The sequence below is a fragment of the Tauraco erythrolophus genome, chromosome 4 (genome assembly GCF_009769465.1).
Source record: "Tauraco erythrolophus isolate bTauEry1 chromosome 4, bTauEry1.pri, whole genome shotgun sequence".
Taxonomy (NCBI): domain Eukaryota; kingdom Metazoa; phylum Chordata; class Aves; order Musophagiformes; family Musophagidae; genus Tauraco; species Tauraco erythrolophus.
Genome location: NC_141468.1, coordinates 63,955,732 through 63,982,110, shown reverse-complemented (window position 1 = coordinate 63,982,110; position 26,379 = coordinate 63,955,732). Strand labels below are relative to the sequence as shown.

The window sequence follows — 26,379 nt, the reverse complement described above, 5'->3', positions numbered from 1 at the left end:
GGCAACTGGCTGCTACCATGGATTGATAGGTCCAGGCCTTCCTCACCACTCATTGAATGCAGGCTAGTGAGACACAAGGGATGAAGCGAGGTGGTGGCGGTGTTATCGGGTCTGTTCCCTGGATTTCACTATTTACAGTGTCTGTCATCTTTTTCCTGTCTTTTTCTTCTCTTTGCAAATTAATTTATTTAATTTCTAGTACCTGCTTCACTTTCATTTTTGTTTGCTGACTTGTCTGGGCAAGCAATGGTTTTAGGCTGCCAAGTAAAATAGAGTTGTCCTCAAGTCAACTGTTGGTGAATAGATTTTGTATCTGACTTGGAGGGTTTTCATGAGAGTTTTTCAAGCTCAATTCCTGTTTATGTCTATAGAAGTTCTCTGCTTGCTTCCAGGAACAGAATTTTGTACAAACTTAACATTTTTGTTTAAGATATTGGGTGTATTGTATTTATGGTATGTCTATAGCTGAAATGCAAGTACTGAATGAAGTACTTCTATCTAATTCTGAGGGTAGGCACCTGACAGCTTTAGCAAGATTGACCTTTCAATTGAACCTTTAGTCCTTAGGATTGACAGTCAATTAAGTGGTTGCTTTGGTTTAAAATGAAGATTTTCATCCTAGGAACATAAGCCCAAGTTTCATCTTGAATCATCTTCACCTGACTTTCAGAAAGTCAGGTTAAAAACCCAGTGCTTGCTGAAAATTAAGCTACTTTAATTTATCTAAAGTTGATTTTTGATGGTTTGTTACTCACTTTAAAATATATAGGCCATTACTTCTTGCAGTGTAAACACTGTGGAAAATGTCACGTTTAATAAAAACTGTGACCTCATTCTCAGCCTTATTTTAAATGAGTTTCATTATTTTACTCAATATATTATTTATTCATGTATTCAAATATATTTATTCAGTGAAGGCAGAGATATTTTGATTAATTCAGGGACTAAACGCTCTGTACTTCTCATGCAAATTGCCAAAAAAAAAAAAAAAGAGGTAAAACTCTCTTTGTACTCTGAGGGCTAAATGCATCATCAGAATGTAATGAATGCCGCTCCTTGTGCGCAGTCGAGTGAGGATTCATGTTATCATGAATCTCCCTCTGTGGCTTTTATTATTATAGCAAAAATAAAATTCAGCACATGGGTTATATATCTGTTCGATGTTTATTTACAGACCCCATTTAAATGGGAAGTAGAGTAAGTCGTCAGATGAGCCATGCCAGTTACTCAGTTAAGTATTACGAGATGACTCCAGTATTTCTGCGCTATTATTTCTATAATTCTACCAGCTTTGCTTTTCTCAATTGAGATTTAATAATTAAAAAAAAAAACAAACAAAACTGCAAAGCGAGAGAGGTGGGATTTTCAAAAAGCTCTCGCCATTATATTAATTCATCTCCCACTGAAGTGAGGAGTTAATCTCATTGACTTGACTTTGGCGGGAGCAGAGCTCAGGCCAACACTGCACTATTAAACACACAGAGCAGCAATACGTTGTAAACGTTGCATAGCTTGACAGTATATCCAGGCTCCAGGAATTTGAGCTGGGTAAGACATTAAAGGAGCTTCAGACCAGGCCTGTGATTTTCAACTAAAATCACCCATAGAATTTCCATAGATTCAATGCAGCTTAGGTAAAAAAGCCTGGTGAATTTGATTTCTTTTGGTTTTAATACAGATTTAGGGCAATATGTGTGCTTTCTGTCCCCTCAGTGCTGAGATTGAGAGTCAACTCAAACCGGGACATTTGCTGGCCCCTTTTCACGAGTCCCAGACAGAAACTTGATTTGCCATGACCAACCTCTGCATGCCCAGCCAGTCTGGTGAAGAGGGTGATGACGAGGGTGTAGCAACCACAGGTGCTTCTCCAGCTTGTGCACAGTCAAGCCAGGGTCAAGGTCTGGATGCCCGGGGGCCAGGAAATCTTATTTTGCACCACCCCAAAAGGGTGGCAGTTTTCATTGGGCCCTCTTCACAGATATGGCTGGAAAAGGGCCCAAGGCAGTGGGAAACCAGTGCCTCTTCACAGTGCAGTGTAGTGCAAAAAGACTGACAGTGGCACAGACCAGGCATTTTCCTGAGCACCTTCCAGAAAACAGCCTTTCCAACTGCGGAGCAAAAATGTCATTCTCCGATCTCTGTACCCATCTTGCTTTCCCGTGTTGTATTCGGTCCTCAGGAGGAATTTCCATTGACGTTAACTGATCCTCCATGCGTTACAGATCTGAAAGCAGAAATTTTGTGCTCAGGTTGCCAGACTGCAGACAGAAAAATGACAGCCTCTTGCTACCTTGTTCAAATCTCTGGTATAAAAAGAGGGGTTTTGTTCTGGTTCTCCATAGATCAGCCCTTAAGCACCAGTCTGAGGGTTCCCACATCCTTGCGTGCAGCACCAGGCGATATTCTATCTTGTAGCAATTTTGTGCCACAATATGGAAATTAATGTAATTATGTAATATGGAAATTTCCAGTAAAGACTCCTATTCCCCTTATCTATGATAAGGCCTCCCTAGTCATACCGTTTTACAGACGTGCTGTAGTTCATCTGAACAATGAAGAGCAAAGCAGCTGATTTTTTTGATCAAGGTCTAAATTAGAACATTGCAATAAGGACATTTCTCTTTCACTTAAAATACGTGTGTTTCTGTATTGTATTAAAAAGATTCTGCATTACACGAAATAGTTTTTAACATGGGAAGTGCGACAAGGCAGTAGCTGTCTATCTATCTAATAATAGATTCCATAAGCTGTATCAGTTAGCTTGAAAGTATCCATCTGTCTACTAAGGCATGTCCTTCACATGGGATTTGCCCAAAATAAGAACTCTCTGTTCCAAAAATCTGGTTACAGAAGTTGATTGTTACTGAGAGCATGAAATACTGCCTTTCTGTTGGCTCCTGGTGACTGAAGAGGCAGCAGACATGACCTGCAAGGATGGGAAAATGTCTTCAGGTCAGAACTTACCAATCCTTAATGTCTGTATTATGTTCTTCAAAGCGTGAGAGTTTAAAACAAACACCAGAACTGTGGGAGGCACCTGCAGAGCACTGGCAGTCTGTTGATCTAGACATCAAATTCTTCTCATCTGTTCGCAGTCCTCAGTCACATCACGATGTAAACTTTCACGACTGGGCTCATGCTTAGGATATCAAAATCCTTACCCTTGTCATTTTTTAATTTGTTTTACGTGAAAGCTTCGGTATGAAACTTAATAATAAAACCTGTAGGCAGCTCTCCTAATAATATAGATCTCCCTCGTGTTAGCGGGTCATCTGCTCAGCCCTCAGCAGGGTGCATTGCGTCCTGCAAAAATTCTCATAACTTTCTCAGGTGGATATTTTCATGATAGCTACTGGGCAATTCCCATCATTTGAGACTTATGAAACACAGCAGCCCCATAGAGGCATAGAGATTGGAAATATTTGTAGATTTTATTTCATTTATTTATTTATTTTACTAAAGTCTGCTGTGCATTCCCTCATTATAAAAAGTGCCACTTCTCTCCGGAACTGCTGTTGATGCACTAGCCCTAAGGCATTTAAAAGAAAACCTTTCATACCTGGTTTTGCAATGAAAAAAACATTGCCATGAAGAGGCAAAGCATTTTAATGTTATTAGTCTGTATTCTCACTGTTGCTCATTTTCTTTGCCTTCCAATTTGGGTCTGCTCAGTTTCTCCATTACTTTTATTAATTACTGGAACAGCACTTACTCGTCTCAGCTAGCATTGAGCCCTTCACAGCTCTGGATATTGCAGAAACACAATGGAGGAAATTCTGAATTCCTTGAAGTCACTGGCAGGCTCGATGTTAATTTTCGTAAGGCCCATGATCTGAACCACAGTCTTCTTGCAGTGAAACGTAGGCAGGGTAAAAAATTATACTGTGTTTAAATCTAGTCTTCTCAATGGCAAACACATTTTTCATTGAGCATTGAACTCAGTAAAAAAAATTGAAAAGCATCATGCAGAAAAGGAAATACTGGAGTAGAAAGTAGGAAACCTTTATTTTGATTGTTGTGTTACTTTGGTAGATTTACTGCTTGCAGAAGTTGGTGTTAATGACCGCAGACCAGGACACTGTTGGGTGTCAAGCTTGGCCCTGCTGCAGGCTCACCATGTCAGCATGACCAAGTTTCACATTTATTGAATGGTGATGATGTTTACGTGCTTCACAGTGGGGCTGAGAGTTTTGTAATTGCAGAGATCACATATGCTTCTGCACGCGCATAAGCTGTCTGCATATGTCACAAATATCCCAAATGAAAGGCTGCTGCATTATGTTTGGATGACGGATGAGTCTGGTTTAGTCATGTTTTTGTTGGCGTTCACCTATTCAGTGTCCAGCAGTGAGAGCACTGCTGAGTGCTCTTCTTTAATCTCTTAAGTAAAATACATGTTTTCTCTCTCTGAAGGTCTTTCTAGGTTAGATATAAAAGATAGGTTGGTGTGGCTAACCATAGTGTAAATTACCATTGTCCAGATTTAAACTTCTAAGAACTGAGTCTGGGAATAGTCTGTGGTTTCTTGACTTTGTTGAGTCGCAGAGGGAGCAAGCTGGCGTCATGCCTGATGACCACAACCAGTGCTAGCTGAGTGGTTTCTTTGAAACAATTAGAGTTTGCTTTTAGTTTTAATCACTTGCTATTTAAAGGTCCAGGAGAGGAACTGATTGACAAGTCTTCTCAAACTTCGCATAAGGTTCATGAAGGCCACAAACACACAGATGGCAGGGCCATTAAAAAAGTAAAGTGAGGGTATCAGCATGTGCATTTTAAAAACACATATATACATTTTCCATCCAAAATTATATTCGTTATTCTTCGCAGTAGCTGTATAGCTGTGAGCTGCCTGTTGAATGACTGTAGCATCCTTGAACATAAAATTCTGTTGAGTAAATAATTTCAGAAAGTGTTTTCTTATGGTGCTGGTGAATCTTTTAAATTATTCCATCTCTATATACTCACCCCATCTTATCTCCGATGCAGAGCTTTTTAAATCTCCATGAAGTGATCTGCTACATCCTTAGCTGGATTCCCACGATTTCACATATCCACACATTTTGTTTATTTTGTTAATTTGGCAGCAAACCTGTCAGATTGACCAGTTCTGGGAAACCAGATGGTTAGAAATGCTCAAGGGTCTGTGCGTCACAAAACACCAGGCATGGTTTGCCACAGACACGTTCACGAGTTTGGCTCTTCCAGCACAGCTGAGCTCAGAGGACGGGTCGCTGCCGCTGCCTCCCCCAGCTTCGGGGCTCGCCGAAGGCCAGGTCAGCAGCTTTGATCCTGCCTGCGGGCTCTCCAGGTGGTTGGGATGCCCTTGGGTGGGTGAAGGGACCCATTACTGCTCCTTTCCAGTGACACAACAGGGAGAATCTGGCTCCTCCGTGGGCTCCTCCTCTGCCGCGACTCCTTACAAGGGATGCGGGACAGCCCAGAGCCCTCCTCCAGCTGTACATCCTGCTCCCACCAGTGGCAGCACTGGACGAGGGCATTCACCAACCTATGCCACAAAAAAATTGTCGGGAGTCAAGCACAGTTCGTGGATTTTCTATAAAAAACTAATTATAGACTTTATTGCTGTGTGCCAAATCCATTTTCCGCTCTTCTGGGAGCCATTCAATAAACTTTATGTTCTGAGGTAGAGCAAAACTGCTGTAGTTTAAATGCAGTGTTTTATGCATCTTCCCTGCACTCTAACACCTGATTTTTGCTAATAGCCCAGCGTGGATTTTCTTTTTCTTTCTAAATTATATTAATAGTCCTGAAATATCCCATGACCTGGCATCTCCCTCTAGAGACTCACTCCTTCCCTAGGAAGAAGCCAGTATTTCCAGGAGCAGTTGCCTATACAAATTTGTCACCTGGACACGCGTGGGCTTGGGGTGGGATGAAGCCAGGTGGCGTCCCTGCTGCACCATCATGCCCATGCAAACCAAAGGCACAAAGGTGAGTCAGCATCACTCTCGCCCCTGTGAGACACTGCGTGCCCTCTCCTGATTACACCGCGTGGGAAGAACGACCCTGTGGCACCCCACACAGTCTTGATCCAATGCTTGAGATAAGCAACCCTCTTCAAGTCGGTGCTGGGTGCCAAGGGCTGCTCCCATGAAGAGGGTCTGAGCAGGGGGTCTGTGCAGTTTGGCTCTCTGTGCACCACGAGTGCCGTGGGGTGAGGACACGCTCACCCCAGGGCACTCACGGAGTGCTCAGCCCAGAGCAAATGCGTTTTCAAACATGATCGCTTGTGAGGAAGGGATACCACAATTTACGTGACGTCTGTAACTCTGAGCCTGAAGACTCAGGCTGCAGTTACATCATCTAAAGGCCCCTATCTGGGAAGTGCTTTTAAAGAAAAGAAATAGTGCAGAAGTTAAGATTTTCAGATTATTAGTGTCTATGTTTATACTCCTTTCACAGAATCATAGGACTTTGTTAGTGCAAGTCCTTGGGCATAAACCAGAGCAAACCATGCCTGGAAATGAAAAACAACCCTACCTAAAATGAAAACTCCATCCAAGACACAAACCCACAGAGAAACAAACTCAGAATTGAGGTTGTCACAGTGGTTTTCATTCAGCCTTTTTTAACTGACCCATTTCCACATTGATAATCTTCTGGCCATGGGTATATTTAATGGAATTAAAATAAAAAGGAAATATAAACTTTAGCAGAATTTTAGAAGAAATGCTTCTCAACAGAGAGATGTGCTAGGAATATAAACCGGTTTCCTCCCCAAAAGCAAACGAGCTTTAAAAAAAACAACAGACAGCACACTGAATATGGCACACTATGATAGTCCATGGCAGGAGGAGGGTCTCTGAGTGAAAACATCTTTTCTAGCTCACATTTGTGATGGGGGAAGATTTTGAAAGACTTTAAGAAGCCATTGGTGCAGTAACTCCTATATGCACTTTCAAAAACAATCATCTCCATAACACTGCAGGTAACACCCCCCAATGCCCCACACCAACATTTAGAATGCACCGCCGTTCTCTACTGAGCAGAGAAGCTCTTCAACTTCTGGCAGTAACCCTATAGTATCTCTCTGTGCCACTGGGTGAGCAATAGGATTTCTTTAGGAGGTGATAGTGGTGGTTTCCAGCTCTTAACAACATCAGAAATTCCCAAAGAGTCAAATCAAAAGTTTTTGGAAATCAAGAGGAAATTTTTTATTAACTTCACTGACTTTTGGATCGGGCCTATATGTGGGGTTTTTTTTGTTTTGATGTTGCCTGAGACAGAGGGAATTGGTTTCTTGGTACTACAGCACCAGATTGCAGGCTCTGCATCTTTGTTTTTTAATTCAGAACAACCCTGCTTTTATTAGATTTGTGTTATCTCTTGTTTTACTACACTCTTTTTTGCATTTCATAAATATTAATTCCCCAGACAGTCTCTTTTGTTTAGCAGTTTTCATCTATCACAGGCTTTTCTGTTTTCCTTTCCTCTTTCATCTCGGAGAGATGTCATCCTGTGCCATCAAAAGCGAGAGCTTCTCAAAGGAAGCTCTTCAGCCCAGAGATGTAGGAGCAATATTTTTACTACATATCGGTTTTGTTTTCTTCTCCGTGTTCCTTCCCCTTCACTTTCTAATGCCAGAGCCAGGCTCTGATTTCACCTGCTTCCTTGGAGGGGACTGTAATGCTCTAAAAACACGTTCACCAACTTTTTTCTCCTGTCTTCCATGGACAGACATTTTAGACCATTTGTTCATCTTTGTACTGACATCAAGGTACCAGACTGCCCTACCAGACGCCATTCAAACTTGGAGACCTGTTCCCAGGCAGCCTGTGATTTCGTTATATTTTTTCTTGCATGGCATCCCTCAAATGACTTGCCTTTCTTCATGCTTTCCTTCACCTTCTCTACTGTGTTTCAGGTTTTTAGTGCAGATGAGTAAGATGTGGTAGGCTGAAGCCGGTAGCCAGAGTTGTAATGCTTCATTTAAGCTATACCCACTAACCAGCTTCTTAATGCCACTTCTCCAAATTGGACTGGTTTGGCTTAGTATTGCCCACCTGTTCCAGATAAACTGTATGCTTCTCACATCCCTGTTTCTTGCAGTGAACCCAGTACTTTTCCATAAAAAATCAAATGCTGCCTTTTACTTCTCATCATGACCTTCATAAATTTGTGAACCTTATGTATTTTTCAGTAACATACAGGTTAATTTTCAGGGATGTGGCAAACTTGTATTATCAAAATAAAAACCAGAGCAACACATGTAACCTTCCTTTTTTGTACTTTAAGTGATTTTCCCAATATCACATCCTGGAGTGCTCTGACTGTACCGAACTTTGATAACTTTCCATTAGATGTCAGTGGCATGTAAGGTAGTTGTTTTGATAAATGGAAAACTGTATATGTTGCTGCAGTGCATGCTATACGTTTTCACAACAGGCAGTGCCAAATGTCTGTTGTTAATTTCTCATAGACACCAACTTGATATGGAAATTACACCCAATGGTGAATCTTGCAAGCATTGGTCAGGAAAGAAATAATGAAGAGGGAAAGGTGTAAATCTAAACCAAATGCTTTGAATATCTGTAATCTGATGATACCAGCATGCTGTACTGCCACAGTTTCTCAACCTGAATTTTGAGACTCTAGTTTAATCCATTTACTTAACCTTTATAGAACTGAGAGGACTAGAAACTTCAGGGAGGACAAATATTTAAAGAGGTATTTTGTTCTGAAATTGTCCCAGAAAAGTACCAGGAACTAGGGCTGAAAAATGAACCCCATCCACCGTCTTTAAAATACGAGCAGAATCACAGAAAATTGAAAGTTCTGGTAGCATTGGGTTGTCTTGCCTTGAACCTGGCAGAGTTGTGCTTTGGCAGGGAAGAGATATTGTGAAAGGACAAGGTTCAGCTTGTGAAGATGGTAGAAAAATGCAGCAACACTGGACCAGTTCTTTGTGGCTTGCCTCTCACATCTGGAAAGGGGAGATGAAGCATTATGCTTTGAAGTTTACAGATGGAAAAAGACCAGATATGTACTGAGTGTTATTTTTACCCCAGACCTCAATCTGCAATAGCAGCTCCAGATGCAGCTTCAGAAGGAATTATCCATCCTGCCAGCACCTGCAGATCCCTCTGCAGTTTATCTGAGGTTTATTTGGGAACCAGCATTTATTCCCATTGAATGTGTACATCTGTTGCCTTCAGACCCTAACAAGGCAGGTCATAGCTAAAATATGCCCATGTTTTAGTGGACTCAGGACAGCTTCACTACCTTGCCATAGGGAGATCTCTCAGTACTTCCCACAAGGTGTAATTTTAAACTATAGTTGAGCTCCTAAGATTTACTGATCTCAGTTGATCCACAAAAACTAAGTGGGGAGGGAAGGCCGAGAGGGGCCCAATCCTGTCTGCAATGTTGGGGTGGATGAAGAGGGAACCAAAAGTATTATTAGGCTGATGGATAGGCTCTGCATAGCCTAGCTGGCTGTTCAGCAGTTCAGTTTTCCTCAGCTAATCTTGGCAAGTGTTTTCTCCTCCTGGAACCAATATAAGTGAACCTGCAGTTTATCTCTGCTCAGGTGGTCTTTCTCTCTCTGGAGCTGCAGACGAGAACATGAATCATTGAAAGCGAAACAGGAGCAGATGTTCTGCATCAGGCTTAAACTAGTAGTGTATGGTAGCTGCTTTATCTCAATCTCCTAAGTACTATGTGTGTTTTGGAGCAGCCTCTTACTCATCCTGTTTAACATTCGTGTCTTCCTTTGAAAATGTTTGCATCTCCCACTCTGCTCCCAGCCCTCTGTGGGTTTGAAAGTTCAACTTGAGCTCTAGCGGTATTGAGTGCAGCTTGTGAAAGGGACGCTGGAGGGGTTAAATGAAGAGCAGCCAAGGAGAGTGAGGAAAGAGCAGTGAGAGGCACAAATGAAAAGAAGTTCTAGCAGAATGAAGAGTTAAGAATAACCTCAAAATAATTTGGATTACCTCGGACCCTGTATTGCATTAACCAGGGACTGAGAGAACGCAGCAGTGTTAATGAGGTGAGTTAGGGGGCCTTGACCACTGCTGAAGAGCACTGGGGAGAGGGACTGAAGTTGGGGGTTTGCACTTGCACGCACATAAAGAGAGGTGATGGCAAGCTGGAAGAAGAGGGTGCCCAGGAGGACAGGAGAAGTTATAGAATCATAGAATGGTTAGGGCTGGAAGGGACCTTCAAAGGTCATCTAGTCCAACCCCCCTGCAAGGAACAGGGATATCTCCAACTAGATCAGGTTGCTCAGGGCCTTGTCCAACCTGGCCTTGAACGTCTCCAGGGATGGAGCATCCACCACCTCTCTGGGCAACCTGTTCCAGTGTTCTACCACTCTCATAGTAAAAATTTTTTCCTAATATCCAACCTGAACCTACCTCCCTCTATTTTAAAACCATTACCCCTTGTCCTATCATAACTGGCCCTCCTGAACAGCCTCTCCCCATCTTTCCTGTAGGCCCCCTTGAGGTACTGGAAGACCGCTATAAGGTCACCCCGGAGCCTCCTCTTCTCCAGGCTGAACAGCCCCAACTCTTTCAGCCTGTCCTCATAGGAAAGGTGCTCCAGCCCTCTTATCATCTTCGTTGCCCTCCTCTGGACCCTCTCCAACTGGTCCATGAGAGATTTTGGTCAATTTCAAGTTGAATGAAATTACAGTTTGTTCCTGGAAGCAGCGATCCCACGTACTGCTTTCCCCTGTGAGCAAAGCTTATTTTTAAACAAAAAAAGCTGGAGATAAAGTTAGGTCGTGGAGCAGGAAGAGAAGATCTCTAAAAACAGTAGGAGAAGTTGGGAAGAGGCTTTGTGAGACTTCCCTGCTTGTGCTAGGTGGGATACACAGCAGTTGGAAGATACACATGGGGATGGATTACAGGAATGGATATAGGGTTGCAGACGCCTGATCAAAAGCGTTTAAGTGTGGTCCTTGCAAATGGACCTTCACATGGTGATCTGCTCCAGCTAGTATTAACCTCCAGAAGGGATTTAGAAACAACAGGATAAGCAGACTTTTATGAAATCAGTTTTGTATTTGAAATGCAGACCTAAAAGTGTTGAGAGCAGTTGGATGCCATTGTTAATCTCTAGGTCAGCTGTGCTGATGCATCTCGTAAAAGGCAGGATACATTCAAAGAGCAAAATCCACTGTTAATTATCAGCATGTTTGTGGGGGGCTTTTGTGCCATGGAAGCCCCATCATGGGATGAAGGGCCCAGCAGCCCCTGGCAGCTCTCCCTGCCTTGTGAAGACAGGTCCTGCAGCAGGCAACACTGCGGGTTGGAGGAGGAACCATTATCTCGTCGTTCCTAGATCCAGTGGGTGGAAGTTACTGAATAGAGAATCTAAAACGACAGCTCTCTTAGCTGGAAGCTGTAATTTAGGTTTACTTCTTCTGTCAGGGATATCAGCTCTTCCTACACTATGTGAACTTGTCACTTTTCCGTGCTCCTAAATCCATGTCACCTAGCAGCTCTGGAGAAAGACAACCTCCGTTCAATAAGCCAGAACAGCATCAACTCCCAATGTTTCTCAGGAGGCTTCAGGTGCCTCTGCTGTCTTGACTAAAATCATCAGAGAGGATAGTGATTCCAGCTACTGACTGGTTGTGGGCACCACGAATGCTTCTCAGACCACCTGACTAAGCAAGATGAGCAGCAGTGCGTGCTTTCCCTCCGCTGTGCTACTGAATTTTTTCAGTCCCACCTACTTACGCATGAGAATGTCTTTCAATGTTTCAGTGCTGCCTGGAAGCACCTGTGCGCCCTGGTCTGTGAGCCACATAAGCCGGTGTGCCATCTGGCTGCTTACCACTGGGACGTTGGCAGGGATCATGGAATCACAGAATGGTTTGGGTTGGGAAGAACCTTAAAGATCATCTAGTTCTAACTTCCCTGCCACAGGCAGGGACACCTTCCACTAGACCAGGTTGCTTAAAGCCTCATCCGACCTGGCCTTGAACACCTCCAGAATGCATGTACACATATGCATGCATATGTGTATAGGGAGATGTATGTATTCCCACCCAGCTTACTAGCATTATTTGTCAATCAAAGAGAAAATAAGCAGCTTAGAAAGGTAAAAAGCCCTGAGAACAGTAACAGTCTGGTAAGGGTAGGCAAACAGAAGCCAGTGGTAGCCGGAGGTCAGCAGTCAGTTCTCCTGTAAGTACGTTTCCAAGGCTGTAATACTGAAAAGCAGCACGGTGGGTATAAGCCACCAGGCTCTGTGTTTTACCCACGCTGAGGGGGAGCCATCCGTGTGAGCAGCTTAAGGCAAAGCGCACCCTCCGCCGCGCCAGGAGCCCCGCGGGAGGTGGAACAGCGCTGGCCCTGTGCGCGGGACAGAGCCGTCCTGTTCCCCGCTGTGCAGGAGAGGGCACGTTTCCATCGAGCGCGGCTCTTGGCTCCCGTCGAGCTGAATGCCTCGACTCACTCCTGCCTGTCGGACCGTGCGTCCCTTCGGGCCGGAGGGCTGCGGGCTGGCACCTCTCTGCCACTCGCCTTGCCCTGCTGCTCGGGGAGAGGGGATATCTCCCCGATCTTTCGACACCCTCCGCACTCACAAATGTCCCTGCAGTCAGCTCAGGGACAGCAAGGACCTGCTTTGGGGAATTTTACATGCAGGGCAAGACCTAGCTGAAAACTCAGTCCCGGAGCTCCTTTTTCTTCCGATCTTTGCTGGCATGCTCAAGCTGCAGGTGGGACAAGGCGAATGACAAGGATACAAGAGCAGCGAAGAGGGAGCCAGCCCTTTCAGAAGATAGAGAGGGAACTGATGAGATGCTGGCGCGCGTTCAGCATCCGTGAAAGGAGCAGAGCGCAAGGAGACAGAGTTTGGCTGCAGCCGGAGAAGGATCCCAAAAGCAAGAGCTCAGAGCGGCCTTTTCTGCTTATTTTCTTTGGGGAGTTTAAAAAAGAATGAGCATTTAAAAAAAAAGGAAAAAAAGATGATGTGCAATTTCTTTCAGAGTGTAGTTGAGGGAACAGTTTCAAAAAAATAGCTGCCCTTTAAAGTAATACTAAGAATTTGTTCTCCCATTGCAAGTTAGTGTTTAGTATGCAGTCCCTAAATGGATCTGTTATTAGATGAGACAGAGAACTCTCAGAAATCACAGTAAACACAGCTGTAGAGATGAAGAGAATGAACAAGGCACCGTGCTAATAATTGTACCTTCTGGTTGTCTTAAATCGCTGATGAAAATTACTTTTAACGTTGTCCTCGTGCGCCGACATAAGAAGGCTTAATGTGACAAGTCAGATGCTTAAAAATATAACCAGGAGACTTCTAGGTTTGTCAGGATTCAAAGATTACCTGAGCATGTTTTCTGTTCTTTTATTGCTGTGCTGAGGTCTTCTCCACTGCAATTCAGAGGGACCAAGGGAGACGGGAAGATTCCAGCGAGGGCCTGGTGGTCAGATCTGCAGAGCATTGGATGTAGAGCTGGCACAGTGGATGGAGCACACTGGCATTTGGGGAAAAAAAAAACCACAGAGAGGGCAGCCTTATGCAGATGCTCTCTGCCTTCCAGAGAAGCCTGTGGTGGAGTCATTTGTGGTCAGCTACTGGCAGTGAATTTCTTTCGGTGCACAAAGACCGAAACATTTGGGGTTTTTTTTAAAACAAAATCAGAAAACATCGCAAAAGCAAGCAAATCCCTCTCCTGTGTCACGGTACATCTTCAGACTTTTGCTTTGGTCCCTCTTTGGGCCTCGTCCTGACAGCGTTAGGGTTGGAGTAAATGACTGCTGCCGGCTTGTTTGGGGCTGAGCATCCATCAGGGTTGGAATCACTGCTGTTTATCTCAAGGTAGAAGAAATCAGACCTAGGATGATGAAAACAGGCTTTCCATGTTAACCCAGAATCTTATTTCTGCACTACTTCATTCCACAGCAGGAAGGTTTCTTGGGAAGCCTGTTGTAATTAAGATTATAAATGGATTCAAGCATTTTAATAGAAAAGGCCTTTTGTCTTTTCAAGCAGGGGTCATCTAATTCTTTTTGTACTGCAACAGAAAGGTGAAAAGTTCCAGGTTAACTGTAATTAAGGCTGTGGAGAACGAGCAACCCTGGTTAGTCGCCTTCTGTGAACATTACTGAGCAGCATGGACAAAAGTGCTGGGAAAGTTACCCTGGAACAGCAAGGTTTAGGCCGAGCAAAATATAACCTCATCGAGGGGAAGTAAAAGAAATTCAATGTTAATTTGTAATAGTTTAGTTGAGGAGAAGAAAATCCATTATCCAAAGTATTTAGGAATTTTGCCAGTCTGTGTCCAGATGAATTAATTCAAATCATTACATTAAAGAAAAAAAAAAAAGTCAAAAGAGTCAAACTGAGATAGGAGATGAAATCTGTTCTTCTTTCTGCCACCAACCTGCTGAGGGATGAGATCAGCTCTCTCTTCCCCATCTCCTCCAGGCCTTTCCATGGTCCAGCTAGACAGCAAGTGAGCCTCCTGAAGCAGAGCTTATGGCAGGGTTGTACACTGTCGGGTGTGATCGCTCCGATTTCCAGCATCCTACCTTAAAAAAAACAGCACCACATTTCTTGGTGGGGGCCTGAGCCTGTATCCCTGGTTCATGAGAGGGAGGAGGTGTTAGAAGGGGACATCCCGCAGTGTCCCACACAGAGTGGCTGCCCTGACCGTGGGGGCCGGGGACTCGACACAGCTAAACACGTAACTACAGGGTTCCCTTCTCCTCCAGCGGGTTGCTGAAGCCCGTGAATTATATGTAAAGAAACCAGCTATGCAACAACTATCTTCTGTTTTTCCTATTTGGGTTTCAAAAGCTTTGGAGCAATATTGGTGTGTTACACGCTGAGTTAAAAATTGGAAACGTATTACCCTGATTTAGCATGGGACTGAGTAAATTCTGTTCAGTTAAAAAGCAGATATCCTGCTGAGAAGAAAATAAGTATTTCTATTTGACTGTGCAACACCGAAGCTGCAAGCCAGAGGTACAGGAGAAGGATTTGTGTTACTGAGAAATCCATTAACATCAGCTGCCAGGTCAGAGCTGCCGGGGTGAGGGGGGCACATGTGTCCCAGGCAATTCCAGATGTTCCTGCTGCCCGCATCTCCTCCACCATGTCCTGTGCAGGGTCTCGCATGGTCTCTGTCGCGGTGGTGTCTGGGCACCCATCTGGTCTCTGCCCACCCTGTGGTTTGATGCTGTTGCCTTTTCCTGAGGGAGGTTTCGTTCAAAGCACTAACTGGCCTCTCTGCCTGGGTGGCTCTGCAGCATTTGCTGAAAGCCTTGCTCCTGAAGCGTGTAAAATACCTAGGTTTGCAACAGTGAGCTTAGCTTCCAGAAGCCACCGTCCCAGGTTAGTGAAGCTTGAAGGACCTGCAAAGAGACACTTGCCTGCGGGGGTACGATCATTTGGGTCCCTCTGACACGTTATTGGGCAGGTTCTTGGAGGTTCCCAGTGCTGGATATTTCTCACTCTGTTTCAGCACAGACATACCACGTCCTTTCTGTTGGGAGTTTTCCTACATCTAAACTGATTCTCTGTTGTTTAGCTTTATTACTACTTGTCCTAACCATAATGAGTCCAAAAAGCAGACTGTTCCCTTCCTCCTTGTGGAATTTTTTATGCATTTTTGTATTTACGTATCTACTTGCTCCTGCTGTTTCCTCCCTCCACCCAGTTTATCTCACCCGTACTACCACAACTGCTTGCAACAGAGAAGTGTCAATTTTTCCATTGTCTCCTAGATGCCAGCTACGTTAAAATGCAGTTTCTTACTCTGTTTTGTAAGGGCTACTCCCAGCTCCACCCTGGCTGACTCCATGTATCCCCAGCCCAGTGCTCCTCCTGGTGCACCATTTGCAGATGTCCATGGTGTGCCTTTTGCTAACCAGTTCTCAAGCCTCTCCTTGAAAAACCACATCTACAGCTCCCGTAAGAGAGATGCAATAGCAAAATACAGCAGCTACAGGTCACTCCCTTGGTTTTGAGATTCCCAGGGCATGTGCTTGTCCCCAGGCTTGGGTTGTCCTGGTTTGCGATCCATCTGTGCCTTGAACACAACCTGGGAATCATGAGATAAACAGTGAAAGGCTCTCTGACCCTAACTGCAGTCCCTGGTGACTTGTAAGCAATTCTGCAAGCCCAGCCCTTTCCCAAGCAACTGCAGCGCCAGCAGGTGTCCCACCACCAGGTCCCCATTCCCTGTCCCTCATCTATCTGAGAGCAAACTCACTGCTTGCTGCCATACGTCTGTCAGTCACCAATTAGCATAATTAAGTCCATCAAAGGTGATGACAGGCAGGGGCTCCTAAGGGCTACTTGAGCTTTGAGTGGCCAGTGATTGTAGCGTAGAGGTGAAACATCCATGCCTGGGGACCAGGAATGGTGAAAAAGACCGTGGTTGTGTCCCCTGCATGTTACAGGTTACACACACAGGTCTAGAGAGTGTGAGCTCAGCTCCAGCCATCACATCTGTGCACATCTGTGTGTGTGTGTTGGAGGGGAAAGGTCAGAAAGTTTTCGTTTTAAAATGAAATTCATAGGATAGCCAGACCTTTCAGCTTTTTAATATGAACAGTGATTTATGGCTGCACTTAAAGAATGCGCCAGGAGCGGACAAATTCATCACGCACCGTCCTTTTCTGTCAAAGCGGTGGCAAGCCGCGTCAGCGGCAGCGCGGGGAGGTCGGGCTCCCAGGGACAGAGCCTCCGCCACAGGAAGGCACCGCAGCTCCGTCACCCTCACCCCTCCATGGCAGCTGAGGTCCTGGCCCAGTGTTTCATTCATTTCTTTTTGCTGTGGGGAAAAAAGAGGGACTGGCCATCTGCCAATTTCCCCTTCTCCTGCTTCCGACAGCCGGCATCGGCCGCTGGAAGGGTGATGCAAACTGTTCTTTTTACACGCGACGCGAGGCTCCAAACTTGTCTTCTGTAAATTAAATCCCAAGAAACTGACTGACATGAAGATTTTTTGCTTCAATTGCTTCCAGCTCGAGGCTCCTCTGGCCTGCCTCATGATTTCTTACCTCTCAGGTATATCACACTTAAACTCGGTCACTTTGATTTTGCCTGCCCTGTGTTTATAAGATTCCCCTAGAACTTCAGAACAGCAACACACATGGTGGCTCATCCTTCACCTCCTGTGTGGCCAGGCCATAGTTCTTTCCGCCTGGTCTTCCTGGGGACTTCCAACTTTTCCATCTCCTTGTTCAGAGGAGACATTTTACAGGATGTAGGCATTCATCTTACTAATGGCAATCCCTACGTATTGTATGAGTCCAAATAGTTTCTAGCAGGGAGAATGGGAATGGACAGGCTTTCAAAGACGCTGAGATTATACAGGATAAGACGGCATTTAGAAGGGGGCTCGCTCTTTTCTTCCTGAATCCATACTTTATTGTGTGATGGAGTCTTAGGCTGATTAAAAAGCTGGTTTTAACATACAGCTGGTGTCACTTGGTGTCAGTCTGTGATTTTTCAAGGAGCTTTTTGCATCATTTAGGCTCACTGTGGTACTTTACTTTCTCTCCAATACAAAAAGGCCAATACTTAATGACCTAGTTGTGAAGTTTTCCCAGGAAAGCATCAGCATCTGTGGCTGTGTGTGTGTCTGCTGCCAGATTTTGACTGGTTTAGTGTTGTTTCTTTTCTAGCACCCAAATCATGTAGCGGGACAAAGAAAAGCGAATGCCAAAGTTGCTGCAGGTTTGGGGTATGTCGTTATTCAAACCCAAAGTAATGCAACTTCTGAATTATTTCACCTTTCCCTTATAGGCTCACGTACACGGACAAAGTTGGGATCGCATATAGGAGGAAGGAGGGAGTATGTGAAGCAATTTCAGATTTTTGACAATACAGTGCTAGCAGCTAGCGGCTGCTGTGTATGACTGTTTTATTCTCAGCAGCTTCTTTTCATAGCCCCAGTGCATTCTGTACAGTGGGAAATGAAAATGTTATCTTGTGTTGCAATATAGAGAATTATTTGAAAAAAATGCATATTCGGCCTTATCTTCTCTGTGGGGCAATAAATTCAACGCATGCAATGGAGAAAAGAAAGCAGCTTTGTAATATTTCAAGAGCTTCCTTCAGAGGATAGAATTTGTCTCTAAAATGTTCTCGCTTAGTAAAAATGTTCCTAAGTTAATATTAGTTTCATTATCTTCTATTATCCAGCTGCTCTGTAGGGACGTTTTCAGAGCAAATTTGTATTCGAGTTTGCCTGTCCGCAAGTTCTCAGGGACGATGTTAAGCATTTTCATCTCCAGTACACACGATGTGCTTTCTAGTCTGCTTTATTGGACTCTGAACAAATATCGATTGACATTTTGGTGGGGTTTGCATTTGAGTGCCGGGAATTTTTTGAAAAAGTTAAGTCAAGAATAATATGCTATGAAATGTCAAATAAGTCAAAGTAGGAAACGTCGCAAAACTATTGCTTAGAAAAAAATATTGCAATCTGGGTCAGTTTGATGAAATCCCTTTAGATAAAATGCAATTGTTCTTTTAGATTCAGTGTTTTGATTCACATAGCTATAATTGTCGGACTGTCACCGGTAGAAGTCTGCAAAGAGTAATAATTATTTGTGATGATTTGAGAAATGCTTATGCTTGGACTGTCAAGTATGAAAAATTGCTGGTTCCCCTTTATTATCTCGTGATGAATGTTTTTAAGAAAACAATTCAGAATTTGGTGTATAGAATATATATATACACCAAGTAGGGTAATTATGGATCCAAATTGTAATAGCCAAGTATTAGAATAGTCTAAAATATGGACTAGACTGTCCATCAAGTTTGCAAGAACCTTATGCATGCTTTTTATGTGAAAACAGGATTGAAAACATGCTTGCGTGTAACTTCATGCTCAAAAAAACCACCCTTAAGCATTTGAGAAAATATAAATAATACTGAGAAACGTTTTCTATATTAAATAACAAACACCTTCTAGAGCTCAGATGGTGTGATTGATGGGCTGGGGAAAGGAGAGCTGATAATACCCGAGAGATTTTAGTCAACTGAAGTACTTGTCTCTCTGGATGTCACATAACTAGGACCGTTAGTGCCACCTATAGTTAGTCTGTCTGACACTTTTCACTTTAAGACCTCGTTTTCAATGGAGTACGAGCCTGCTGCACATACCTTCTAAACAAATACCATTAAGATTTTTGATCTGGTTTATGTTAAGCTTAACAGTGCTACTGGATAGACCCAAGCGGGTGTTCAGCAGAGATGCTGCTGATTTTGGTTGACAGCTGCTTGGACCACAGATAAGGGCAATGCCGGGGCAAGTTGCACAGTTCTAGTGCAGGACAGAAACCAAACCTCCAAACACGAGTGTAACTGAAGAATTAAAGGCAGATGCAAAGTCTTCATGAATGCAAAACTGAAGAGAAAAAGCAGCACATGGGACTGCAAACCCCATTCACAATATTTAACCTCCTTATTCTCCTTTAAACTAATTTGGATAATTTTGCCTTTTAGTCCACCATGCCCAAATGTCACATTAGCACTCCCAGCACAGGTTGATTGTGAGCCTGGTTACAGTAATGTGCAGAACCAGCAGCAGCTGCAGACAGTGCAATAGTAATAAATAAACCCCTGCCTTCTAAGTGTGAGGGATACTTCTTTGCAAACTACTTTTTGTAGAGAGAAAAAAATTAATTCATGTTTTCTTTGAGTGACACTTAGTTATTTCCATCCTTCTGTTAAAAATGTGCTTTCAGTGCGGGTACCTGTGAACTGGATTGATCTCTGCTCCTAGTTTGCAGTACACTGCTGTATTCAGAAAAAAACCCAACACATTAATTAAAAACACCCTGTGTTTAAAGCTGAACTTGCTGCTTGGCCATCAAGCTTGGAAAGGCCCTCAAAGATTATTTTATCCTGCTGTGCCTAAGTAACCAGAAGAAAATACCTCCCATCTCATTACTGCGATTTACCTTGAATAACCTTTACATGTCGTGGGTTGATGATTGTCAGTTGGTCAGTATATGTATTTTTGGTCAGTATATTCTCTAGTGTGCTACACTCAAAGCTCAATACTCTCCCCCCCCGCCTTCCTCCCCACTGTACAGAAGACATCCACATGAGCAGAGTGTGCTGGACTTAGCTTTCCTCCCTCATTGTTAGTTTGGGACTGATGGAGATGAGAACCTTCTGGGATCAGAGTGTCCCCAGACTACTTTTTTTTCCCTTTGCTTCTTTTAAATGCTGCTGAGCTTGGGAGTCTCCTGCTGCTCATGTTGCCTCCCTGTTATACTCCGTTGCTGCATCAGAAAAGGAAGAAAAACTTTGATCTTGACATGCCCTTCTCCTCTGTCCCCCGTTACAACTTCTGCAGGGAAAAAAACCCGTGATCAAGTGCATCTATGGTATTGTCAGCCCTTTCAGGAAAGAGTGGATGCTTTTATCAGATGTATTCCCAAAACCTTTAATGCCCAGCTGAAGTCAAACTGTCAGAGGACAGATCTGAGCACTGGCTTTATCACCATCCCCCCACTGTTCTCAGGGTAACCTACACACATGCTTAAAAATGCCCTCTCCAAAAGTGGAGTGGATTTAGGCTGTTACTTATGGTGGCTTCTGGAACTGCGATATCAGCAGGGACCTCTGGTAATGACCATAGATGCAGCAATCAGTGTCCAGGCAGCAGCGGTGCTCTCCCAGCTCCCCTGTAGCCACATCTATAATAGCTTTCACAGAAGACAGTCTGTGGCCCTACTCATTTGATTTGCCCTTCACCATCCATGGCTTTAAAGATATCTGTCCCTTGATTTTATCTCTCTGGGTTTTTAAATCTGCAGGGTCTATTTTTCTCATTAGTTGTGAGCACATTTTCACTGGCCAAGTGGAGCTCTGCTTTAAATAAATGTAGTTCCAGTCTCACGTCATCTTATTTTTTTCCTTGTTGCCTTCACCAGCTTCAGGAGTGACGTCATTATGTGGCTTAAAAGCCTTTCCTGTAACTTAAAATGAGGAGGACCCATATTAGCATCAGATAACTCAGTGTTAATATATTATTTCAAAATATCAAATTGAAGAATGCTGTTACGGTTACCTTGCATGGTGCTGAGGCTCTAGGGACCATGGAGTATGTCCTCTGGAGTTTGCAGCTTACAAGGAAGAGTTTGGTGGTTCTGCAGGAGCTCCATTAAAGGCTCTCTAGTGCCTTACCTGACTTTTCACTAGTGCGGTGCAAGTGTGGCTTTCACATCGCTCACTCCTTCAGCAAGAGGGCTGTCACCATTAAATCTCAAGGAGAGCCAGCAGGACTCTGCTCCTCTGGAGGAAGCAGGTGAGTCAGCTCTTCCAGGGTACATCAGGTGTGTTAGTCAGCTGCAGAAGAAAAGGAGTTTTGATACAGTTGACAATGTTCTAGGACAATCACTAAATTGGCCTTTTTTTTCCCAAAAATCTGAAGACAATAGGCAATTAAAAAAAAAAAAAAAAGAAGGTAGAGCTTTCCAAATATTTCCTACATGGTCTTTCATCCATCAGCCATAGCAAAAGGTACTGTAATTTATGAGAACAGGGCAATACACTTCTAGTGTTACGTTGATACTTAGTATGTGTTCTGTGTGCCGCCAGACAGGCCAGAGCATGAGCCTGGGGTGTTGGTGTGTGCTTAGTAACTGTAGCTGACCAGACTTTTGTGCCATTTCTTCATATTTCTTCCATGTTAAAAAGAGTGGGACACAAGTGCCACTTCAAAATGCACAAGTATCATCTTTTAAGTGAATTTAATGTAGTACAATCTCATTTGCAATTGCAAATACTAAGGCTGCATATTTTCCCCTTACTCGGAATGCCTGCGAATCTCATTAATGTTAATGTAGGGGGAAGAAGTGCTTAGCTTATTGATGTAGGAATGAAATCGGGAGCAACGCACAGCTCTACAAAGATTCATCTGCAGATTGGGGTTGGAAGCAACCATTAGGTTATCAAATCTAACCTTCTATCTCATACAAGCCATAGAATCCCATCCACTTAATTCTGTATTTATCCCAAGAACAGCAGCAGAAAAGCAGATAACAGTGCATTAACATATTGTAATGTAGCAGTATATTCAGACATGTCTTATTTTTTCTGCTCTAAAACCAGAGGCAAACAGCGGTGCTGTGCTATATGATGTTGATGACAATCTGCAGGAGGAGAGATTTCAGCATTTTATCTGTCTGCAGAGGAGAATTTGTATGTCTGTGTGTTTGCATAGGGTTTTGTTTAGTTCTTTGAAAATTATTCACTGGTAACTCTAACCAGAATAGAGCTGACCATTAGTTATGTTTCTCTCTGAGGACAGCATAAATTGAAGTACATATTTTATATTTTTTTTAACAAGAAAAGTAATTTTCTTCAAAAATCTGTGTGGTCCTTGACAACTGCTTTCTAACATCTTATTTTGGAAACTTCTTGCCAGTCAGTTTTCCTAGGAAACATGAAGCACATTTCACGTCTGTCTTCTCATCTCCTGGACTATAACACAAAACTGCCCTTGAAATGCACCTGGGAGGTATTTAGGGGGATACCACACACGCGCAAAAGACGAGCCAAGCTATCTAAAGGAGCTGCACTGGGCTATTGCATGTTTTAACCATTAGCCAACATTTTGCTGAACAAAGAGGCTAAAGAGGTGAGATGAGATGAGATGAGATGAGATGAGGAAAGCATCAAGGAATTCAGAGGAGAAGTAGCGAGTGGCACTGGAAAAAATACAGAGGTCCCAGGCTTGGCACATAAATGCTGTCCTGGAGAAAAAAGTCCTCCTGCCCAAGTTTGAGGTGCACCAGCCCCCTTGGTGTTGCCCATTCTACGAGGACATTCCTCTGCAACCCACCGCAGCTCAGAGGGAAGGAGAGTTTCTGCTGTTCACGTGTCGCAAAAGCCTTCGCTACCCCTTGGGCGGGTGAAACCTGGGTTCTTAGGATTTGTCCGTAGTGGATGCAGTTTCTATTCTCTTTCCTTCTAAAGCTCAGAAGTCCTACAATTGGCTTGGTTCCATCTTGTTGTTTGGTTTGGGTTTTGTCTATAAAGTGGATTCAGATCCTATTCTTGAAGGGTTTTTTTTAATATGAATCAGAGCTAACTACTGGTATTGAAAGCAGAGATTTGAGCTGTTACTGCAGGAACTGGAGGCTTGGTCTGAACCCACAAGAGGGTGCAAAACAATTTGCCAAGGGTATCATATTGGTGAGGGGGAAGACCCCTATAACCAAAGGCACCTTCATAGCAGATGTATACAGTCTACATTGCCTCAACTGCTTCATTGCAGTGTCCTGTGATTCATGTGAACCTAACTAGAAGGTATCAGATAAACACTTTTGAAAGACTCAGCGTTCAAGAAGGAATCTCAGACCTCCTTGCCTATCAAACAGGAAGATCAATACTTGCCTTAACAATTGGCTTTGAGACTAAACTAATTACTGAGCGTAAGGCTCTTTGAAATCCACAGGTAAGTGGTGTTAAGTAAATGTAAATAACATGACCAAAACCTTCTCACTGTTGCTTTGGTGCAATTTATTCAGAATATGTGAAAAGGCATTTGTAGCAGTGAGAGTAGGGCTGCACGGCAAAACACCGTGCCATGCAGAGACACCTCAGATGGCTCTGAGTAAACAAACACAGGAGCCCTGCCTCGGCGTGGTCCTTTGCTTGGGCTAGTATTCCCTGTTTCCCGTCTGCCTTAGCAGACGCTCTTGTTGTTGTCGCTGGACACAATCTGGGCAGGAGGTGGCTGGTGGCGAGACCGTGGCCATCTCTGTGCACCTGCCCTTGTGGGCCTTCCCAGGACAGATTACAGCTTCTCCAAAGCATCCGGTAGCAGTAATAGTAGAAAGCTAGGGCGCTATTTGCAGAATAATAAAAGGCTATGGGTGAACATAGTGCTGTGTGTGTTAGAAGGCCACATGCTCTTTCCTTCTCTGTCAATACGGCTTTAGCAGAGAGGCAAATGTATAGCAAATATTCTCCCTGCTCCTCAAGAAATTGCATCTGAGTGAACGTTCCCCTTGGGGAGTAGCAGAAATCTCCATGGGCATCGTTTCTTCTGCCAAGGTCATAGCCAAGAAGCAAGCTACGATTATTAATTCTCTAGCATAAAAGACAGCAGCAACATGAGCACGTACCGTTTTCATTTTGACAAATTTTCCAACTCTGGTGCCTTCCTACCCCATCTCAACAGCAAAAGGTTGGGCAGGGTCCAGCACTGCTGTAGCTGCGCAATGGATTGCAGAGTGGAGGGGAGATCTGTTTTCCAGGACTAAGAAAAGCAGTTATCGCATCTCAGGATGAGGGTGTTGTAAATACCCTTGCAATCCGGCTGTGGGAGCGCTTGTGCTCCCTTGTGTTGGGTTCAAAGCAAAGCCTTGGACGCTTTGTGAGCAGCGTTTAAGCAGCACATGTCAAGAAGTTTGGAGACAAAACCAGTTTATCTTCTAGCACAGGAACAATTTTATTCAGCCGTATAATGAACTGTTCTATACAGACAGTAATCTACTTTTCTATTAATTTGTATAATAAGCAAAAAGGCAGTAAGAGTTTCCCAGCTGCTTATCTTACTGGTGCCTGTGCTTTCTTTGCAGTTGTCCAACACAGCAATTCTTCATCAGATTAGACGAGACCAAGTGACAGACACATGCCGAGCAAACAGTGTATCTAGCAGGAAGCGCCGCGTGCTGACACCCAACGATCTCAAACACCTGGTTGTGGATGAAGATCATGAAATGATCTATTGCTATGTTCCCAAAGTGGCCTGCACAAACTGGAAGAGAGTGATGATGGTTTTGACGGGAAGAGGCAAGTACAGCGATCCGATGGAAATCCCAGCCAATGAAGCTCACGTGTCTTCGAACCTGAAGACCCTCAACCAGTACAGCATCCCAGAGATCAACCACCGCTTGAAAAACTACATGAAGTTCCTCTTCGTTCGCGAGCCTTTTGAGAGACTGGTGTCAGCCTACAGGAACAAGTTCACCCAGAAGTACAACACTTCCTTCCACAAACGATACGGCACCAAAATCGTGAGGCGCCAGAGGAAAAACGCAACCCAGGAAGCTCTGCGGAAAGGCGATGACGTGAAATTTGAAGAGTTTGTGGCGTATCTCATTGACCCGCACACCCAAAGAGAAGAGCCCTTCAACGAGCACTGGCAGACTGTGTACTCTCTCTGCCACCCTTGCCACATCCACTACGACCTCATAGGAAAGTACGAAACGCTCGAAGAGGATTCAAATTACGTTCTCCAGCTGGCGGGAGTAGGCAACTACCTGAAGTTCCCCACCTATGCAAAGTCTACGAGAACTACTGACGAAATGACCACAGAGTTCTTCCAGAACATCAGCTCCGAGCACCAAACGCAGCTGTACGAAGTCTACAAACTTGATTTTTTAATGTTCAATTACTCAGTGCCAAGCTACCTGAAATTGGAATGAGGGATGGGTCGGGGGGAAAGAGGGGAGAGAAAGCCTGTTTTATTTAAGATTTTTATTTGTCATAATAAATATGGAGAATGGGTTATTTTGTAAATTAATATTTTCTTTTTTTTGAATGATGCTGCGAGCAGCACAGTCAAAATTATTTAAATCAACTGTAAGAAAGGACAGCTCTCTTTGCAGGGTAACAGGATTGTGACGATCCAGCTGTAGAAATGAAATAATACTGCTACACTGTTTTAAAAAAATGTTAATTGTGTTCTGGTGAATTTCATTGATCTTGCATTCCTCCAATTCTAATTAATGTTATTTATACTTATTTAAAACATGGTCTCTTGGTAGGTGTCAGTTCAGCAGCAGAGGTGAGATAACATTTGGACAAAAGGAGTCTGGTTTTGTGCTTTCCTCAGTTGAGCTTGTCTCTGAGTAATAATATTCTTCCATTAGCCCTTGGTACAGGTAAATACGGGAATGGTTCTTGATACCACATGCTTTGAGAAGAGTGGTGAAAATAATTTCTTCAGAAAGTGATATTGCACTTAAGCATACCAGAAAAAAATCTTTCTAGCCCTGAAAGGGAAAAGTAAAACAGATTTTGATAGACTCATGTTATCTAAAACCCATGACTGAAAGAAATGTGAATGTATTCCTTGGGAAGAGAAACCATGAATTTTTTATAAGTCTGGACTTAATGATTTTATCAAGAATATGACCAGTCCCATTGTCTCTCAATTTAAAGGCTGCCAGCCCAAATGAATCCAGATATGCAGATGTTCTATTAGAAAAAAAAAACCAGCATTTTGAAAGTGACTGTAGAGATTTTTGAATGCCCAAAGCAATTGGCATTGACTTCATTCTTATCCAGGATGGGGGTAGGGGGAGCTCCATCATCTGCAAGTCAAGCCTCCCTAACTGATCTTAAGATGGGCAACCAAAATTGACTTAGAAAACACAGGTCACGACACATTGCTATAAAGGATGTGGG

The 26,379-nt window shown here is 43.7% G+C and overlaps 1 protein-coding gene across 3 annotated transcripts in view; it reads left to right on the top strand.

Annotated features, from left to right (window-relative positions):
- Positions 1–25,394, top strand: part of CHST11 (carbohydrate sulfotransferase 11) — a 179,497-nt gene extending 154,103 nt beyond the window's left edge. For all 3 annotated transcript variants that reach the window (XM_086611140.1, XM_086611139.1, XM_086611138.1), the window contains exon 3: positions 24,546–25,394. In XM_086611140.1, the coding sequence (XP_086467266.1) occupies positions 24,546–25,394 (849 nt within the window). The remainder of the gene's footprint in view (positions 1–24,545) is intronic.
- Positions 25,395–26,379: the final 985 nt, after the last annotated feature.